Genomic DNA, 20,635 nt, shown 5'->3' on the forward strand with positions numbered 1-20,635 from the left:
ACAGTTTTTCTTTTCAACATAATTTTTCTCTATATAGGAGTCTCTATTTTTTCCAAAGATAATTGCAGTAGGATGAATTTGTTTGCAAAATAAGTTGAGTCTCACTAAACTTGCCTAGATTTTTTACCTAAGTGAAGCAAGAGTAGCAATGGACCATAGAGGATCCTTTTAAACTTTGCTTTGCTAGAAGTTTTATAAGACTCTCAGATTAAACTTTCAAAAACCTCTTGAAACTAGGAAGCCAAACCAAGGCCAACTTTAGACTTTGCCTGCATTCCCTATGGGTTTATTCTATGTATATTCTCAAATACAACATCCCAGTCAAAGCCTTGGTAATATAACCAATGTTTTAAATGTGTCATGTTATAAAGAGAGTAGATTATTACTGAATTTGTGCAAATAACTTTATTACCATATGCATATGTATACTCATGAATAATTTCCCAATTCTGGGACACTCAGATAGGGAGCCAAAGCAAATGTTTCAATTTTTGTTTACAAAAGTATACTTTACCAAATTGCTGTAAAGTATAAATAGCTTAAAAGAGAAAGTTCATATATCTGGAGAATGAAACATTCAAGGAATCAGCACATTTTCAAATAAAAAATTGTGAAAATATTATCCTTTTGATTATTTAGTCCAATAAATTTGAGTTTTTTTTCTTCTTTGTCTTGAATTTCATGAAGGTAGCATCCTGTTCATTAAAATTTTGAAAGTTCTCAGTGATATGATCTTGAAGTTATCAGAAACTTGTATTCAAGAGTCGTTGTCAGAGTCTTTTCCATATATCTCCTTGAAAAAAAGCAATTTTGGACTGTAGCTGATTGTAAATACTTCGAGGAAGAACGAAAGCAACTGCCTGGGAATGACAAAGACTTAAAATGACTATGGTTAAAAATCTAATGATACTTTTATTAGGTTTATTATGGTAAAGACACAGCTCACATAGAAATCTAGTTACTTCTGTGGCATATGACACTACGACTGATAACATACTCAATTTCCAGAAATTTCATATAGTTTTTAGAACACTATTTTATTTTATTTATTTTATTTTATTTTTGAGACAGATCTTACTCTGTCGCCCAGGCTGGAGAGCAGTGGCACCATCTTGTCTCACTGCAAGCTCCACCCACGCCTGGCTAATTTTGTTTTTGTGTTTTTAGTAGAGACGGGTTTCACCGTATTAGCCAGGATGATCTCGATCTCCTGACCTCATGATCTGCCCACCTCGGTCTCCCAAAGTGCTGGGATTATAGGCGTGAGCCACCACGCCCAGCCTAGAATACTCATATTATTAACATTCCCATAAATATTATTTAGAGAAGGTTTAGCGTCACTTATCCCTCATTTGAAAATGCTTTATATATATTTTGACATATCAAATAAGGTGGCTTTTCCATTTAGCTTCTGTTTCCCAACTGGATCACTGAGTTCTTGGTGTAGCCCATTAATAATTAGGGCCAAAAAAGTATAGTCTTACCTATGTTGAAAAAGGTCCTTAGGAAATTGCAGTACTTCTAGCTGAAAATAATTGATTTAGTTTTAAGTTCTACCTATTACAACAAGAATTCTTCATCCTCGTTACATGTTTGTAGTGTCAGGGAAGACTTAAAAATTACCAGTGCCTGGATCCCTCTCCAGACCTTTAAACTGGAACTCATGAGTGGGGCTTCAGCATCCACTTTTAAAAACGTTTTCCATTATTCCAATGTGTAGCTATATTTCCCATCAGATTTCTCTGATTTCTTGTGGCCTTCACTTTTTTTCTATTTTGGTATCATGATTATTTTCAGGTCTCATTTCCTGTCTTAGGCTTTATGTTCCCTGGGGTAGGGACCTTTCCTTCTTCATTTCTGTATCTTTTTTGAGCATGTGAATTGGTCATCAGGAAAAGCTGTCAACCACACATAGGTTGTGTCCTGAGTCTCAGGTTCACAGGCTAATGCTAAGGTCTTTGTTCTCCACGAGGTCAGAGGTTGCTTGTGATGAAGGGTGTGGTTAAGTCTGTAGTGCAGATGGTGGAGGGGAGTTCACCCTGTTTTTAGACATAGCATTGGAACTAAGAATTTTATGTCTTTGTGGGTGAAGGGGCAGGGATGTGTAGGAAGGCAGTTCTGATTATGATGGAGGAATTATACTAGGAAGCAGATGTAAAGGAAGTGAGAATGAATAGTAAATAGAAAAAATGTGAACTTACCAAATAGGCTAGAGTAGACCCCTGGGGATTCTTGATTAAATGAATTAACTAGATTTTAGAAAAGTAATGATACAGTCATATGCAAGGAAGGTTTCAAAGTCTGGAGACAAGAAGTCAAGAAACACTTTGAGAAGTGGTTGAGCTTTATGGGAATGGAGAGAATTACACTATTGAGAGATGTTAAAAGTAATGAAGAGGGTTTCACAATGTGAAATTGTGTTTCTCATTTGAATCTGAGAAACAAATGAGCAGAGGCTGGAGATAATTATGTCTTAAAGACAGTGGGGTACAGGGAGCATAAAGGCCAGGGAGAAAGGGAACTGCAGAAATTAGTGCTGAGAAGCAGGAGTTTAGTGGAAGAAGGAGGAGATCCAGTCCCAGATACAGGCCAATAAGTCTTTTCCCTCTCCCAAGCATGGCAGTCAATCTTGCAGGAAACAGGACAGGAGAAAAGGCCATCATACCTGCCAGTCTTCCTGAAATACAGAAATGACATCACGGCTGCTATATCGGATTAAGGCCAGAAATACGCCCTGTTGCTGAAGGAGCTGTCATGGAAAGAAAAGAAAAGGAATGGAGGTGATATTATTTTACAGGGGGGAGCCTCAGGAACAAGCATGTAACATGAGGTACTCTATAATTGTTTCTTCAAGGAATGCATTATTTCTGTTGGAAATTTGATGGGAGATGATTATATTCTTGCAGTTTTTTTTCCCTTCTCACCATGTTTCTAGGTTGGTGATCAGACCTCTGTCAATTCTCTACTGCACTCAGATATTTCAGAAAGCTTTCAGATGTGAAAAAGGCTGATTGCTATTTTCTATGTCATTAGAACTTTCCACCTTTCCACCTTTTCATGGTTGCATCTTTTTCTCAGTGTCTCTGTTGTGGCAGCCATGAATGAGACCCTGCCAGGTCTCCGTGGCAGGGACCTGATTGACAGAAGGCCCAGGTCAGTGCATTTCAAATTCACCACCTCCTTTGCACAGAAAGCTTCCTTCTCACAGGTTCCCAGCAAGGGCGTGAAAGCAAGCCTAGTTCTCTGAGGCTCTCTTTAACTCTAGTGGGTGACTGGTTGGAGGATTCCCGATCATCCTTGCAAAAAGTCTCTTAGAACTGCATTGATACCTAAAGCTTCTTTCTCTTTCTTTTTCACAGGAGTCAGCTTTGCATAGGGGTCTGTGGGTTCTCCCATACTACCTTCATGCCTGCCCCACATTCTCTCAGAGGTGTCTTCCCTGATAAATTATCTTATATGTCTAATCCCATCCAATCCTAACGGATGCATTTCAGTTAGTAAAAACTATCATACCAGGGTTGATTCTTTGCACTTAGCTTTTTTCCTTTCTCTTCCACAAGTAGTCAGTAACCATGTCCTAGTGTTTTATGTGTTGCCTCTTTTTCTATATATATATGGAAATAGTTAGGTACTGTTGAGGTGCACTTCCTGTGTACCAGGGCCTGTGCTAAATATCTGTACATCATTTAATTCACACAATAACCCTGTCAGGTAGACATTATTTCCGTCTTGCTTATGAAAAGATAGAAGCTTAGAGTAGTGTAAAATCTTTCCTGGTGTCATATGGCTAGTAATAAGTGGATCTGAGATTTGATTCTAGGACTATTTGACCTCAAGGCTAATGATGATGGTAGTAATATAGCAGCTGACATTGGTTCCTCTGCGTGTGGCATCTTGTTTCATTGACTACATTAAACCTTTAAAAGAATGGTATGAAGCAAGCTGTCTCATACTTCAGGATATGAAAGAAGAACAAAGTAAACCCAACACTGTGAATGAAGGAAACAATAAGGATTAGAGTGGATAAAAATAAAATGGAGAATGGAAAAAGATAGAGGAAATTATTGAAACCAAAAGTTGATTCTTCAAAATAAAATCAATAAAATTGATGACCATTAACTAGACTGACTAAGAAAAAAAGAGAGAAGATTAAAATTGCTAAAATCAGAAATGAAAATGGAGTCTGAGCGTGGTGGGTCATATTTTAATCCTAGCACTTTGGGAGGTCACAGTGGGAGTATTTCTTGAGGCCAGGTGTTTGGACCGGCATAGGTAACCCGGGGAGACCCTCTCTCTACAAAAAAAATGTAAAAACCATTTAGCTGGTCATATTGGCATGCATCTGTAGTCCTCGTATCTTGGGAGACTGAAGAAGGAGAATTGCTTGAGCCCAGGAGGTTGAGGCTGCAGGGAACCATAATCACACCACTGTATTTCAGCCTGGGCTGGCCCAGAGCTATAATCAGTAATAAGATTGAATCAATAAAAGTATTTGATGAAATTCAATATTTTTTCATAATAAAAACATTCCAACTAAGAATGGAAGGAAACCACCTCAACATAAAGACAATATGTGAAAAACCCAATGCTAACATCATACTCAACGGAGAAAGACTGAATGCTTTCCCTATATGAGCAGGAACAAGACAAGGATGCTGCTTTTGACATGTCTATTCAATGTATTATTGAAAGGTCTAGTCAGAAAAATTAGGCAAGAATTTAAAAAAAGACATTCAAACTGGAAGAAGGGAGTAAAATTATTTCTGTTCACAGATAACTTGAACTTATATGTAGAAAATCCTAAAGATGCAATAAACCTATTAGAATTAATAAATGAATTCAGTAATGTTGCACAATACAAAATCAATATTCAAACATCAGTCGTATTTCAATACACTAACCATGAACAATCTGAAGGGAAATTAAGAAAAAAAATTTAATTTGTATTAATATCAAAAAGATAAAATATTTAGGAATAAGTTTAACCAAAGAGGTGAAATGATTATACCTGAAATCCATAAAATATTGCTTAATGATGACAGCAATAAATTGAAAAACATTTTGTTTTCATGAATTAGAAGACTCAATATTGTTAGGAAGACAATGCTACCAAAAGTGAGTTGCAGATTCAATACAATTCCTATCAGAATCTCAGTGACATTATTGCAGAAAAGGAAAAATCTGTCCTAAAATTTGTATTGAATTTCATGACTCTAAATAGACAAACAACTTTGAAGAGGAAGAATGAGGCTGGAGGACTCACACTTCCTGATTTCAGCATTTACTACAAAGCCCAAGTAACCAATACAGTGTGGTATTGGAATAAAGGAGGACATAGAAATTAGTGAAATAGAACAAAGAACCCAGAAAGAAAGACCTGCATATATGGCAAAATGATTTTCATCGAGTGTGCCAAGATCATTCAATGGGGAAAGGACAGTGTTCTGATGAAATGATATTGGGCAAGCTGGATATCCAAGGGCAAGAATGAGTGGAACCTTTACCTAACACTATATACAAAAATTAACCCACAATAGATCAAATATCTAATTTAAAAGTAAAAGCTATACAACTCTTAGAAGAAAACATAGGAGAAAAGCTTCATGATATTGGATTTCACAATGGTTTTTTGGTTGTAAATTTTATTTAAAGCATAGGCAATAAATAAAATGGATAAATTGGATTTCATAAAAATCAAATCCTTTTATATATCAAAGAGCATTATCAAGAAAGTAAAAAGGCAACCCATGAAATGAGAAAAATATTTGCAAATTTTAAGTATGATAAGAAATTAATTTCCAAAATACATGAAAAACTACAAGTCAACAACAGCAAACATCCAAAAACCCAATTAAAAAATGAACAAAGGATTAAAATAGAGTTTTCTTCAAGGAAGATATACAAATATCCAATAAGCCCATGCAGAGTTCCTCAGTGTCACGAATACTTAGAGATATACAAATCGAAACCACAATGTGACACCACCTCACACACTTTAGGATGGCTTTGATAAACAATAACGACAGGAACACAAAACAAGTGTTTTCAAATAGATGGAAAAATTGGAGCTCTAGTGCATTGCTGATGGGAATGGGAAATGTTATAGCCACTGTAAGAAGTGGTATGGCTATTTCTCAAAAAATTAAACAATAAATTACCATTCGATCCAGCAATTCCACTTCTGGACATACTGCCTATAGAATGGAAGGAAATTTGAACAAGTATTTGCACATTGATGGTCAGAGAAGCATTACTCACAATAGCCAAAAAATGGAAGCAACGGAAAAGTCCATTGTCCATTGAAAGATAAGTGGGTAGGCAAATGAAGTGTATCTAAATACATTAAAATGCTATTCAACCTTACAAGGAATAAAATTCCAATACATCGTGCAAAAAGGATGAAACTTGAAGACATTATGCTAACTGAAGTAAGCCAGACACAAAAGGATAATTATTATATAATTCCATTTATAAAAGATAGAATAGCTAGTTACATAGAGACAGAAAGTAGAATGGTGGGTGCTAAGGGTTAGGGGGAGGAGTGAGAGTTACTGTTTTTTGGATCCAGAGGTTTAATATGGTAAAAGGAAAAAGTTCTGGAAATGGATAGTGTGATGGTTACACAACACTAAATTGCACACTTAGTTAATGATAAGTCTTATATTAGATATATATATAAAGTGTCCTGGTAGTCTTACACTCTATAAATACACACTTTTTGGCATTGCCCCTTTCCTGTCATGCAGAGCCCAAGAGGTGATTCTCACTATTTCTCCAAGTGTGCATCACTCACTGTCCTCTGTGCTGTGTCCCATGTGCTATGCCCACAGCCTCATACAGCCGGTGACTTCAGAGCCAGGACACAGTTCAAGAGTCTGCCCGGAGGCTCCCTCTGTTCTTATTTCCCTGCAGACTAGGCTTCACTTCAACTGGCAGCTCGATTTAGCTGAATTCAGGACAGGCCACCAGGGCTCTTTCTCCACACTTGCTTGTCCCACCCCAGGTGGAGTCAGGCAGGGCCAGTCACCGGAGAAGCCCGGAGCAGAGCAGGCAGCAGTCTGAGCTGCCCCTCTCTCATCCAAGGGGCTTCCTCCTCTCATTTGGGGGAAAAACGTGAGCTTGTTTCAAAGCCTCAGATGTTCCTTGTAGCTCATGGAGTAGGTAAAAGAAATCAAAGATGTGGCAGAAATGGATGTGTTGGTGACAGCGAAAAGCAATTTGATCTTGAAGACTCTCCTTGTCCCTCTGTGAAGCCTCTTCCACCTCTCTGAAGCCTCTTCCACCACATAGGGCTCAAAGCCCCCTCCCTACTTTTCTCAGGCTGGACACAAGGTCAGCCATGAGAAAACAGAAAAAGAAAGAGAAGAGGGTCTGTAGAGACAAATTGGGAGGGTTCAGGAGGAGAATTTAGGATTTGCTTCTGCCCATGGGACACAGGCTGGGAATTAAAATGTTTTCCTGACTCTTCTCTGAAAACCAGATAGACTCCACCTAAAACCCTATTGCCAATGATGCAAGGATCCACTTACGAGAGACTTTGATCCTCGTGAGTATGGAACGTTCCCTGCCAGTGGCTGAGTTACGAGCAGAGCAACCATAGAGCCCGCTATGCTTTGTAGTAATATGGGGGATAGAGAGCTTTTGTCCTGATTGAAGAAACTTCCTATTAATCGTCCAAGTATACTCTGCCGGTGGGTTAGAGTCCGCGAAGCAGGACAAGTAGAGGTTTTCTCCTGAATGGTAATGGGTGAATGGAGGGATAATCCTGGGGACGTCTGGACCATCTGGAGTAAAGAGAATAAAGACACAGGTGATGTAGTCTGAGGGAAGGGGATGCTCCTGGTCTCTTAAAGGGACAGAGTGTCCCTCTGAGCCAAGACACACCCTCAAGGCCGAGCCAAACCCCTTCTGTGTTCACTGAGCCAAGGCCTGAGGTATTCACCTGTTTCTCCCATCACAAGCTGTAGACCCCAAGTCTCCCATGACAAGAGCATCCCCTCCCCTTATATTCTTGGTTAAGGCTGTGCCTACCCAGGTTTCCCCAGGGCAGGGAGTCATGGCCTGCTCGGGTGTCCAGAAATAACAGTGTCTGTACTTGGACCTGAGAGAGACTGAGATGCCTGGCTTCTGGTCATTTGGATTTAAGCTGGTGGCCTGGCCCACAGATGACCCAAATATACTCACAGAGGACATCCAGGGTGACTGGGTCACTGCGAATGCTACCAACTCGATCCTGTATTTCACATTCGTAGGATCCTGTGTCATTTCTTGTGACATTGGCTAGAATGAGGATCCTGTTTTCACCAGGTTGCTTTAGCCTGGGAGTGACCGGGAGGCTCTGACCGTTTACCCACCAAACGTAGGTGTAGTTCTGAGTCTTAGGTTCACATGTTAAGGCTACAACATTCTTATTCTCCATGGGGTTGAAGTTGTTGCTGGTGATGTACGGCTTGGGCAGCTCCACTGTGTGGGTAACAGAGAGAAGATTGTCCTGTGTGGCACCTTTGATTCTTCTACAGACATCCTTCAATCAGAGTTGGCATCTCCCACCTCTCAGCCCACCCAAGTCCTTGAAAGTCAATAGCTGGTGCGTGTGTTACAAGGCATGCATGATGATCTAAGTGCTCAAAGACTGTGAGGCTGCGTGCTCTGTCTTAGGGAAGCACAGACTTTCTCAAGTGTGAATTGAGGAACAGTGTTGGGTCATGGACAGACATGTGAGTGGGAGTCACAGCCCCTGGTACCCCTCCCAGTCCCTCTCTAATCAGCTGATTGACTGGCTCACCTTGGGTTCCTTACCTGGAATGTGCAACTCCTATGCCCCTTCCAAATTCCATCCTACTTTCCCCCTTTAGATGTGATTTCTCTGCAGCTTCCATTTCCAAGGACATTCTACAGATGAGCAATAATGGGACTTCCCATTGTCCTGAAACCCTGAAGATACTGAGCAGCCTGGACTGAGACTGGATGTTTCAGCAGAAATAAGACAGGGGAGACCAGAGTCAAGCCTGGAGGTCAGTTCAGTCATCTGGCAGTGTAGGCACAAGGTGGGGCAGTGTTTTTGCTGGTGTTTCATGGTGACTTACTTGAGCCAGTGACCTCCAAAGATAGAGCAGAGTGCAGGGAATGATCTAGAAAGAGTGAAGGGGACAGGCAAGAGCTGGTGGCTTTGGAGTAGAACCATGTTCCCTGTTCTGGGTTCTGTAAGTTTCCTCTCCTTCTGCAGAGGGCAGGTGAGGTCTATGTGGACCTGTCCAGAAATATATGTGGAGATTTGCAAATGCAGAACTGACTGGTGGAAAGGGTGGGAATGTACTTCTGGAAATCTGGTCCTCGTGGACCATGTGTGTTTGATGGATATGAGACAAATTTAGGGAGAACTTTTGCAAACATTTTCTTTCATTGGACACTCTACTCTCCGATTCCATTTGTTTGACTACTCTAGGGACCTCATGGATGTGGATTCCAAAGTGAATTTGAGAAGAGACTGCTGGTTGCCAGGAACTGGGAGTGGGGAAAATCAGAAGTTGTTCATGGGTGTGCAGTTTCTGTTATGCCAGATGTGGAGGTTCTAGAGATCTGCTGTACAGTTTGATGCCTACAGTTCACACAGATTGAGTATTTCTTATACATAAGACTTAGGACAAAAAGTGTTTTGGATTTCTGACATTTTTTGATTCTGAAATATTTGTCATATACTTCCTGGTTTAGCATCCCAAATCTGAAAGATTCAAAATCTAAAATGTTCCAGTGAGCATTTCTTTTCAGCATCAGATTAGTATGCAAAAGTGGGAGGTGATAGGCCAAATACATTCTTGATGTTTTTTTTTTCTGTCACCACATTTCTAGCTTGGTGATTAGTTTTCGATCAATTCCATACTGGCCATGCTGCACTCGTATATTTTTGAGGGCTTTGGGATATGAGAAAGGCTGTTTGCTATTTTCTATGTAATCAAAACTTTCCACCTTTTCATGGTTGCATATTTTTCTGTGTCTCTGTTGTGGCAGTCATTAATGCGAACCTGTCAGGTCAGGTTTAGGACAGATTTTTGTAATTCTGCAAAAAATGTTACTGGAATTCTGGTAGGGGTTGCTTTGAATCTGGAACTCACTTTGGGTAATATTGTCTTCCTAACAATATTGATTCTTCCAATCCATGAGAATGAAATGTCTTTTCATATATTGATGTCATCTTTAGTTTCTTTCAGTAATGTTTTGGAGTTTTCAGGGTATAACCCTTTGACCTTTTGGGTTTAACTTATTCCAAAATATTTTATTCCTTTTGATGTTAATGTTAATTGAAATTCTTTTCTTAATTTCCTTTCAGATTGTTCATTGTTAGTGTGTAGTCTAAAGAATGATCTAGAAGGGTGAAGGGGACAGGCAAAAGCTGGTGGTTTTGGAGCAGAAATATGTTCCCTGTCCTGGGTTTTTTTTTTTTTCCCTCTCCCTTTGCAGAGGGCAGGTGGCTCTTCCCTGATAGCCAGATAGACTTCACTGGAAAACATATTGCCAATGCTCCAGGGATACACTTACCATGGATTATGATCCTCTTGATTATGAGATTTGTTCCACCAGTGGCTGAGTTATGGATGAAACAGACATAGACCCCTGTATATGTTTTAGTGATTTGGGAGATGAAGAACACTTGTGCTGATTGCTGGAACTTCCCATCAATCAGCCAAGAATGCTGTGCCAGTGGGTGAGAGTCTGTGAGGCAGGAGAGCTTGGGGAGTTCCCCTGTATATTAATAGGTGTATGAATAAGAAAAGGTGGGGGCATCCAGGCCATCTGGAGCAAAGAGAATAAAGTCACAGGTGATATTGTCAGTGGAAAGGGTAAATCCTGGTCTGTGGAAGGGCCACAGTGACCCTGTGAGCTAAGTCACAACACTGAAGTCCCAGTCAAATCCCTGCTGTGTTCACTGATCTGGAGCCTGAGACATTCCCCTGTTTCTCCCATCATAAGCTGTGGACCCTGAATCTCCCATAACAGGAGCAGCCTCTTCTCTCCCATTGTTGATCAAGCCTAAGCCTACTCTTAGTAGTCATGGCCAGCTTTGATGTCCAGGGGTAAAGGTCTCTGTACTTGGACCTGAGAGGGACTGAGAGGCCTGGCCTCTGGCCATGTGTATTTCGGATGGCAGCCTGGCTCACAGAGGAACAGAAAATACTCATGCAGGAGATTCAGGGTGACTGGGTCACTGCGGCTGGAACTCACTGGGTTCTTCATTTCACATTCATAGGGTCCTGCAGTATCCTTTGTGACACCAAATATAATGAGGGTCCTGTTGGTTTTGGACAGCTGCAACTTGTGACTGATAGGGAGGCTCTGACCGTTTATCCACCACAGGTAGCTTACGTCCTGAGTGTCAGGATCACAGGATAAGATCACAGTCTCCATGGCCTCCCTGGGGTTTAAGTTGCTGCTGGAAATGGAGGGCTTGGGAGTCTCCACTGTGCACATGACAGAGAGAAGATTGCCCTGTGTGGCACCTTTGATTCCTCCAAAGACATTTTTCAATCAGAGTTGGCATTTCCCACCTCTCAGCTCACCCAAGTCCTTAAAAGCCCATCGCAGGAGTGTGTGTTACAAGAGAGACACATGGCAATCTGAGGGCTCAGAGATTGTGAGGCTGCCTGCTTTATGTGGGAGAAGCACAGACTTTCTCAAGTGTGAATTGAGCAGCAGTATTAGGTCATGGAAAGACATGGGACCAGTAGTCACAGACCCTGTTGCCTCTCTGAGTCCCTCCCTCTCCAACTGCCTGCCTGACCCACCCTGTGGTCCTCACCTGGAGCCGGCAGTGCTCAAATCTTCTTAGTTTCAGTCTTACTTTGTCCCCCAAGGTATGTTTTCTCTGCAGCTTCCCTTTCCAAGGACATCCTATAGATGGATGATGGAACTTCCCATTGTCCTTAAACCCTTTGGGTACTGGGAAGTCTGGCCTGGGACTGGGTACTTCAGCAGAAATAACACTGGGGAGACCAGAGTCAAGCCTGGAGGTCAGTTCAGTCATCAGGCAGTGGAACCGCAAGGTGGGGCAGTTTTCCCAGCTGTCTCATAGTGACTGACTTTAGCCAGTGACCTCTAAAGATAGAGCAGAGTCCAAGGAATGACCTACAAAGAGTGAAGGGGACAGGCAAGAGCTGATAGCTTGGATCAAGACCATGTTCCCTGTTCTGGGTCCATGATGTTCCCTTCCCCCTGTAGAGGGCAGGTGAGGACCATGTGGATCTTTCTAGAAATACATGTGGATGTTTGCAAATGCAGAACTGACTGGTGAAAAGGACAAACATGAACTGATGATGGAAGTCTGGCCCTCATGCACCATATATGTTTGGTGGCTATTAGACCAATATTTGGGAAGAAGTCTTGCAGAAACTTTCTGTCATTAGACATTCTACTCTCTGATTCTATGAGTTTGACTACTCGATGTACCTCATCTCAGTGGATTCCAGAGTGAATCAGAGAGTAGAATAGTAGTTTCCAGGAGCTGGGGTCGGGGGAATAGGGCATTGTTCCCTGGGTGTGTGGTTTCCGTTATGCAGGATGAGAAGGATCTAGAGATCTCCTGTGCAGCTTCATGCCTGCAGTTCATACAGATAAAGTGTTCCTTATGCAAAAAGCTTAAAACCAAGTGTTTTGGAGTTCTAACTTTTTTTTTTTTTAAATTTTGGAATAAATGCTGTAGATGTACTGGGTTAGCATCCCACATATGAAAAATTTAAAATCCAAAATGCTCCAGTGAGCACTTCTTTTTAGCATCACATCAATGGTCAGAAGTGTTGGATTTTGGAGCATTTCTGATTTTGGATTTCTGGATTTGGGATGCTCAATTTGTAATACTGTAATTTTCCCATAAAAAGTTGTCAGGAGTTTAGACCTCAAGATATGTTCTGACTCTAGTAACAAAACAAAACAAAATTTGGAGGAAACATTAAAATGTTGTCGTAAGTGGAAATTGTTACGGATGGTCCAAACATCTAAGATCAATTGCTGGTAGTATTTCTCTTGATGCCCAATTAAGGTTTAGGTGTGCCGTGAATTCCAGCAGGATCACATTATGCTCAAAGAAAGATGCCAAAGGTGATTTGAAATTAGCAACTCCTTAAGTAGAGAGAGTCCCATCAAAAGGACAGAACTGGCCAGTGTGTCAATTACATAAAGGGAGGAATGATGCCGAATTAAAAGAAGGGATGTGTTATGTTAGTAAATATAGAAAGAACTCCCTGTTTCTAATTTCTGTGCAGAGTTAGGAAAATTGGGGAGGAGCCCAAAACAGGTATGTGAAATGCTTTCTTCATTTTCTCTTAACTCAGGAAATACAACTGGAGGTTAAGTTTGTGTGAATTACGAAGAGTCTAAGTGAGACGCCAATGGCTCATGTGTCCCCCACACGAGGAACCCCAACTTATGAAAATGGCACCATCAGGAGGAAACAATCGTATGTGGCACAGGCAATAAAACCATCAGGTAGCACCCACCTGGCCACCTGCAACAGGTCCCCGACACCACCAGTATTCCCATTATGTGTATGTTACAGCCTTGGTAGTTGTCCCACAACTACAACATTTAAAAATTGCTATTGTCAATACGAAGTATTAAATATGAAGTTGAATATGTTGTTCCACTTTCTTTCCCCCTCTTTTTTGAAGTTTCCTGTTTCAGTTTTGGCAGTTTTTATTCACACATCCTCAAGCCAGGGATTCTTTCCTCAGCTGTGTACAGTCTACCAGTAAGCATCAAAAGCATTCTTCATTTCTCTAACAGCCCCCTTTTTTTTTTTTCTGAGACAGAGTCTCGCTCTGTTGTCCAGACTGGAGTGCAGTGGCACGATCGTGGCTCAAACAAGCTATGCCTCCCAGGTTCACACCATTCTCCTTCCTCAGTCCCCCGAGTAGCTGGGACTATAGGTGCCCACCACCATGCCCAGCTAATTTGTTTGTATTTTTAGTAGAGACAGGGTTTCACCATGTTAGCCAGGATGGTCTCAATCTCCTGACCTCGTGATCCACCCACCTCAACCTCCCAAAGTGCTGGGATTACAGGCGTGAGCCACTGTGACTGGCCATCTCTGAGGGATTTTAATGAGTTGTTGACTTTTGAGGTTTTTCAGCTTTTTACTTACTGTTAGAGCCGAGTGACAAATTTCAAGCTTGTTATATGCATGACAGGAAACCAGAAGTCTCTAGGAAGTGACTGGAGAATGTGAGCTCCATGGTAGGTTGAGGATGGAGTCACGAGTGAAATGGGTGAAATCAGCCCGTGGGCTTTGGAGACTGTAGACCTGTCCAGCCTTTGACACCCTGGTGAGTCAGTGCAAAGATTACAATAGTGACAGCAAACTAGCATGGCTGACTCCATCTGGCATCTAGTCTCAGGCTGGCTGTCCTCACTCATTCCTGGACATAGGCCAGGCTAACCATGGGAGGAATTTAGTTTATGGTTTAACTTTGAAGCAAGAATGATAATAGTTCCTCCATAACACTAATACCCTTCTTTTGCCCAGGGATTGCCTTTGTAAAACTGGTGAAAGACCATGAGAGTAAGATTACAGGAGGAAACTGAATTCTGCTAAAATGTAGGCACAGTTTCTATAATCCCTTACTCCTCAAATGTCATTTGGCCAGAGTTTACAAAATTTGTAACTAATTGCTCCTACAGATAACATCACTATTGTAGAACCTGAGATTGGTCTTTTGAGATGTTTCTCATTCTTTGCATTCTGGCAACCGGCTGACCTCATCCATACCCATGACTAATGGTTCAGCCAGTCACGTGGTCCCCACCTAGAGGCGGATTCAAGCACAAACAGATCATTTCCCTCCGCCCCCATGATTCCATCCCCAAACAATCAGCAGTACCCATTTTTTAGTCCTGTGCCCCTGAAACTATCCTTGAAAATCTCTAACCCCTGATCCACTAGGGAGGCTGATTTGAGTAATAATAAACCTCTGTCCTCCTGTTTGGCAGACTTGGAGTCATTAAAATCTTTCTTTACTGCAAATCACCATCGGGATCAATTGGTTTTGTTTGTGCAGGAGGCCAGAAAAACTTGTCTGGGAATTATAAGAGTGGATGGAGGAGCTGCCTTTCCCTGTCCCACAGTCTTGTCCACAGATCAGCTTCACAAAGGGACAGAGCCCTGGATGGGGATACAGTGGAAGCTCATTTGCTTAGTGACCTGGGGACATTGGCTGGAGATGAAGCCTGGCAGGAGTGGCAGTTCCAGGTGATTTCTGTGCCTTTCCCATTTCCTGGGAGATGGGCCAGACCACAGTGTTAGCAGGAAGGGAACAGAACAGTCAGCCTAGTTAGAGGGAGTGTCTGGGGAAGGCCTAGGGGTGGAGGAAGAAGCTGTGCAGGACAGGGCTTGCCAGGTAGAATGAAGCGGGAGGAAGATGAGGGACACAGAGAAGCAGAGAGAGGCAGAGACAGCCTGGCAGAGAACAGCGGGGGCTACAGTGACTTCAGAGACCCCAAGGACCAGGTACCCCCAGTTCCACAGTCCAGGACCAGGGAGCCCTGAAAATCCTCCAGTGGCCAAAGAGCTTCAGAGTTACACATGAAGGGGGGTGGCTTTAGGGGCAAGAGGTAGTGGGGGGATGAAACATGGCTGTCAGCCTCTGAAGGACAAGGGACAGGTGTGGCTAGAACTTCCTAGGATTCTGCATCCAAGATTCAGCCTCTAAAGAGGTTATGGATCATTAATTCCTTCATTCAATTCCTTCATTTGTTATGCGAGAGCTCCTGAGTGTGTGTCTCTCACTGGGCCTGTGCTGGTGCGGGGTGTGAGTGGTGAAAGAAAACAAGGTCCTCTCCTTTATCCTGTCATGCCAGTGACATGGACACTTTGGGAAACATAGGATTTCAGGTTCAGTGATAGGAGTTAAGATCTTAGGTGGAGGCCTGGACATTTTTTTGCACTGACTCTGACAGTTGAGGCAGGTAATTTAGTTCTGAAGTGCAGACTAATCAGCTGAGCATTTGCTCTCTCTCCTCTGAGGTTTGGATGCCTAAGAGAGGATTTGAGCCAATAAATGACTATGGGGTCCTTGGAACCCAATAAGCCCTCACTTCTGGTGGAGGAGAGGATGGGCCTGTGGCTGCAGACAGACCTCATGTGACCCTGATCTGCCTTTTGTGTTTGTGTGACTGGTTTAGTGACTGTGCCTTCCTGTGCCTCAGTTTTCTCTCAGTCATATAAGCTAAATGGCAAATGGACTGTGGCTTTTCATGCTATCTGTGAATAAATTGTAAATTCTTCACAGTCACCTGACCTAATGTTTGGCACAGTGGAGGTGTTCACACAAACAGCATTTATTATTATTCACTTCCATGAGAGAGCACCTTTAGGTCAGATCCCTGTGGACAAGCTGCTGCCAGGTACATTTTCTCTCTTCTGTTTCTGCTTCTGGGGACATTAGAGTTTCTATGGAGTGTCCTAAGCCTTGCAAGGCAGTTGGCTGATGGCCTACAAAGCTTGTCTTTCTGTCCTCTCCACTCTGAGTGTGAGGTGAAGAAAGCTCTGTCCTTGCCTAGATGAGGCTCTGAGGGCTGAGCCCTGGCTGGTGAGCAGCTCCAGGAGACACAGTCCTCAGACAGCTGGTAAATCCTTGGTACCAGTAAGCCCTGCCACAACCCAGCCATGGCACAGGCTCCTCAGCTTTATCTGGAGTAAGGATTTAGGGACAGGGGTCTGAGGTTGAGGCTTCTTGGGCTGAGCTTCTCTGAGAGTATCTCAGGGGTCCTCTTTGGCAAAGCCCTACTCACTTCTCCAGGGTCTTTCTCATTGTCAAATTTATGAAGAGGGCATGAGGTGCTTGGCTGAGGCTGATCTCCTCCTGCTGAGCACCCCCCACCCCATCAGACTGTCCTTCCTGTGCAGCAAGTGTCTACAGGGTCTGGAGGCAGGAAAGGAATTCTGATCTGTTGTAGTTTGTCTCCACTGTGTGTGTCCTGCACTAAATGCCAAAACCCAAACATGGGACATAATGCAGAGAGGGACACAGGCACAGTCCAGGCCTGACCATCCTGTGTGTGCAAAGTAGAAGTGACCCCCACCCCCCAACACCCAGGGATCATGTAGAATCACTCACGGTATAAGGTGAAATGTCCAGTTACTCCTTTAGTCTTATCACCTCGCTGTATGATATGTATGGTGTAGGATCCTGTGTCCTTCTGGGTGACATTCTGGATCAGCAGGGATGCATTGGAATATACTGTTTCTCGTCCACTGTATGCAGGCCCAAATATAATTGTTTCAGCATCTATTACATATGCTGTAATGTAATGTTGGAGGTCCATTATTTGCCCTTTGTACCAGATGCAGGCAGCAAGATTCTGGGGCAAATTGTGGACAAGTAGAAGAACATCCTTCCCCTCAGAAACTTTGGCTGGCTGGGCTTCAATTGTGACTTGAGCAGTGGTGGGCGGGTTCCAGAAGATTAAAAGTGATGCTAGGAGGTGGAGAGAGCATCAGTCAATATTGAGACCTATGTATTGGGGTGAAAAGATGGGGCCCTGCGTCCTGAGAGGATCTCTTCAGTCATCAGCCTTGAAAACACACACACACACTCACAAACACACACATTCACCTTTTGTGTGTGTGTGTTTGTGAGTGTGTGTGTGTGTCCTACTGTCCTACTGGGTCAAGGTCAGCAGCACGACCCCCATTCCTTCAACACTTCCGACCTTGGCATTTTTCTGTTTGGAATCCTCTTCCCCAGGGGTCTGCACAGCTCTCTCCACACTGCCTTCAGGTCCTGCTCGCATCAGGGCATCCTTAGACTTCTTTCCTGACACTTCCTTTGGATACCCTGGGTCTTCCCTTTCTGGCCTTTCCCTGCTCTGCTCCCTTCAGAGCTCTTGTCAACACCTGACCTCACATTCTAGATCTCTTTGCATGTCTGTCTTCCCCCCATGACAGCATGAGTTCCATAAGGACAGGGACTTTTGATCTTGGTTGCACACCAGTGCCTTGGAGAGGCTGTAGATTCCTGTACATGTGAGAGTTCCCCGGGTCCTCCCTGCCCAGGGTTTTTTTATTTGTCTTTCTCCAATTGTTGATGTTTTTTTGCTGAGGACAGTGTTTCATGCCTTGTTTATATTTTCATTTAAAGTGTCATCTGACAATAGTTATTATTATCATTTTTCAAAATGTGGTGTCCAGTGATGATTAACCAGCAAAAAAGAACACTTGAGATTTTCCTACCTCTTACCAATTCCAGTGCAATGTGATTTTCCTGTTTTGACCCGTGTCCCTCTCTGGTATATATTCCCCTATCCAGGCTCCAACAGAGCCTTCTTTCCTGTATTTTTTTTTTTTTCTTTTTGAGACAGAGTCTCGTACTGTCGCCCAGGCTGGCATGCAGTGGCGCCATTTCGGCTCACTGCAACCTCTGCCTCCCAGGTTCATGCAATTCTCCTGCCTCAGCCTCCCGAGTAGCTAGGGTTACAGGAGCACACCACCACACCTGGTTAAGTTTTTGTAGTTTTAGTAGAGAGGAGACTTCACTATGTTGACCAGACTGGTCTTGATCTCCTGACCTCATGATCCACCCACCTCAGCCTCCCAAAGTGCTGACTTCTTTTATTTTTTAGAACCGCATCCTGTCCAGGAAACCGCATCCAATCATTCTGCTTCCTCCTCCTGTCCTCTCCCAGGAAGTTCTCTCCTCACCTGTGAGTAGAAGCTCCTTCCAGGTGATGTGTAGTGTGTAGGGAGGGGCTGAGAGGGGCCCCATGGCCTGTGCTGCCTGCATGTTCTCTTCTGTGGAGATGATCCTGGGATCCAGAAACTTTCTGAGCACGGCTGTCAGTTGTGCTGTCCTTCCTCTTTCTGTGCTGAACCTCTTCCCGGGGCAGGAGCACTTCTCAGGCTCATGGGTGGGGTCTGTGCCCAGGACACCTCTCTGTCCCCTCCCCTCTCAGTCCTGCCTCCTTGTCCCTCCTTCTCTTTTTCCTTTTGTCTGTGTGTCAGGTCCCTGGGAATTGTGGAGGCCTCTGCCTTTTTCAGCAGTGATTCTGTCACCAAACCTCAACACACACTATGTGCAGAAACACAAACGCACACACAAAAGAGACACACACAGACGCACACAGTCACACACATACCCTGTAGGTTGGGCAAGTACAGTCCTGGGCCTCAGCCTCCTGCTGTCCCAATGGCTCTGGTTTGGGGTGCACATTCATGTCCTTTGCCCTCTTTCATCCCCATCTGACTCTCCCCTTCAGTGCAGGAGGTTGGAGCTGCACCAGCTCCCTGTCACAGGGACACCCCATTGTGCTGTGGGTGAGTTGTGTGTCGCCTGGTGACAGGAACCCTTCCTTTCTCTAATTGTGTCTAGCTTGACTGCAGCTTCCAAGGATGGATATTCAGAACCTGGGTGTCCCAGAGGAAAGTGTCCTTCCTGGAGGTGTGCAGGGTGAATCTCTCGTGCCCCTTGGGAGGAGAGGCCTGTGCTGGTTGCTCAGTGGGGGCTGTGAGTCCCATAGTCAAAGGGTCCGTTCTTAGTCACTATTGCTCCCTGGAGTCTGGTAGCTGAGCTGGGGCTCAGGGTTTCTCATTTCTTCCTGACCATCTTTGGTGTCCTCTCTTCTCTGCCCATCTGATTGTCCTGTGGACACCACACCTTCCCCATGGTGGTGCAGGAGAAAGTGGGGAGTTACCCAGGAACCCTGTGGAACATGGCTTGTTGAGATGCAGGAACAGGAGCCTGGGACAGAGCAGGGGTTCAGAGCTGCAGTGATTCATCCCGACTTACTCCGTGGTCGTGATGGGCTCAGTCCTCCATGTGCTGACATACCCAGGGGTCTGTCCTGAGGGTTTTGACCTGGCCAAGCTACTCTCTGTAGAAGAGGAACAGGCAGTTGCCAGAAAGCCTGTCTGGAGGGACATTGCTCACACCTGAGAGGGCACATGGGGGTGAGTTGTGTTCTGGGAGCAAAGAGCAATAATATCCCCTTCTCCCAGCAGGCACACTGGAGAGGTCTGTCTTCCCAAGGGACAGGCGGGGATAGGTGGCCACATCCTGGATGGTGCCTGTGTGTGACCATCACACGCGCTCTGAGCCCCCCGGGGGGCAGCGGGCAGACAGGTCATAGGGTGCCTGACTGATTCCCAGGGAGGCTGTGGGCCCTCAGGCAGGCACTGGTCTGTGTCAGCACTAGGCTTGGCCTGGGATGCCCCAGAGAACAGGACAGATGGAGCATGGGCGGACATTTAGGGAGCAGTGACAGAAAGATTTGATGAGGATGGAGGGAGGTAATGAGGGGAAAGCGCCCAATGTGGCGTCGCGTGCACCATGGCTGCCCTGGGAGATGTCTTTTTAGCTGATCCCAGGGAAGGAGCAGGTGTGTGGGGCAGGAGCTGCCGGCAGAGGCAGTGGTGTCAGGTTGGCGGCCGGCATGTCAGGGAGGAGCTGACAGAGTCCGTGTGGGGAGCACGGAGGACGTTGAGGACTTGGGCCGAGGTGACCCTGGTGAGGGTGGACCCTTCTCGGCTATCGTTTTAGATGAGGGAGGTCGGCATCCCCTGGGAAGGCTCAGGCTGGAGGGACTCTGCCGCCCACTGGTGGACTGGAAGGGAAGTGTGGGTGGCCCTAGTCCCAGGCCAGGCTGTGTGTTTTAT

At 44.2% G+C, this 20,635-nt stretch overlaps 1 protein-coding gene across 3 annotated transcripts; it reads right to left on the reverse strand.

Annotated features, from left to right (window-relative positions):
* Positions 1 to 386: 386 nt before the first annotated feature.
* Positions 387 to 18,881, reverse strand: LOC722253 (pregnancy-specific beta-1-glycoprotein 7). 3 transcript variants are annotated; one of them, XM_077983070.1, is made up of 7 exons: positions 18,686 to 18,841; positions 17,103 to 17,462; positions 8,185 to 8,463; positions 7,530 to 7,784; positions 2,925 to 3,133; positions 2,666 to 2,749; positions 387 to 793 (listed from the first exon to the last, which is right to left on the reverse strand). In XM_077983070.1, exons 1-5 carry the CDS (start codon positions 18,765 to 18,767, stop codon positions 3,075 to 3,077), a joined length of 1,035 nt encoding a protein of 344 aa, XP_077839196.1. In that variant the 5' UTR covers positions 18,768 to 18,841; the 3' UTR covers positions 387 to 793; positions 2,666 to 2,749; positions 2,925 to 3,074. The 3 variants fall into 3 exon arrangements, with proteins under 3 accessions (XP_077839196.1, XP_077839197.1, XP_014979597.3); XM_015124111.3 differs by lacking the exons at positions 387 to 793; positions 2,666 to 2,749; positions 2,925 to 3,133 and adding exons at positions 4,227 to 4,294; positions 10,113 to 10,117; positions 11,178 to 11,456 and having other exon boundaries at positions 8,185 to 8,458; positions 18,686 to 18,749; XM_077983071.1 differs by lacking the exon at positions 2,925 to 3,133 and having other exon boundaries at positions 18,686 to 18,881.
* Between the last annotated feature and the right edge of the window lie 1,754 nt (positions 18,882 to 20,635).

The sequence above is a fragment of the Macaca mulatta genome, chromosome 19 (assembly GCF_049350105.2).
Source record: "Macaca mulatta isolate MMU2019108-1 chromosome 19, T2T-MMU8v2.0, whole genome shotgun sequence".
Lineage (NCBI taxonomy): Eukaryota > Metazoa > Chordata > Mammalia > Primates > Cercopithecidae > Macaca > Macaca mulatta.

Excerpts from the sequence above, each read along its gene's own strand:
- LOC722253 (XM_015124111.3), bottom strand. The coding sequence starts at position 18,749 with ATGGGGCCCCTCTCAGCCCCTCCCTACACACTACACATCACCTGGAAG. Across the intron at positions 7,785-8,184 it reads AGTCACCCTGGATGTCCTCT|ATGGTCCAGACGTCCCCAGG; the intron begins GTGAGTATATTT and ends TCTTTACTCCAG. Across the intron at positions 4,295-7,529 it reads CACGAGGATCAAAGTCTCTC|AGAGAGGGTCTCCCCGGGTT; the intron begins GTAAGTGGATCC and ends TTTTTTTTGTAG.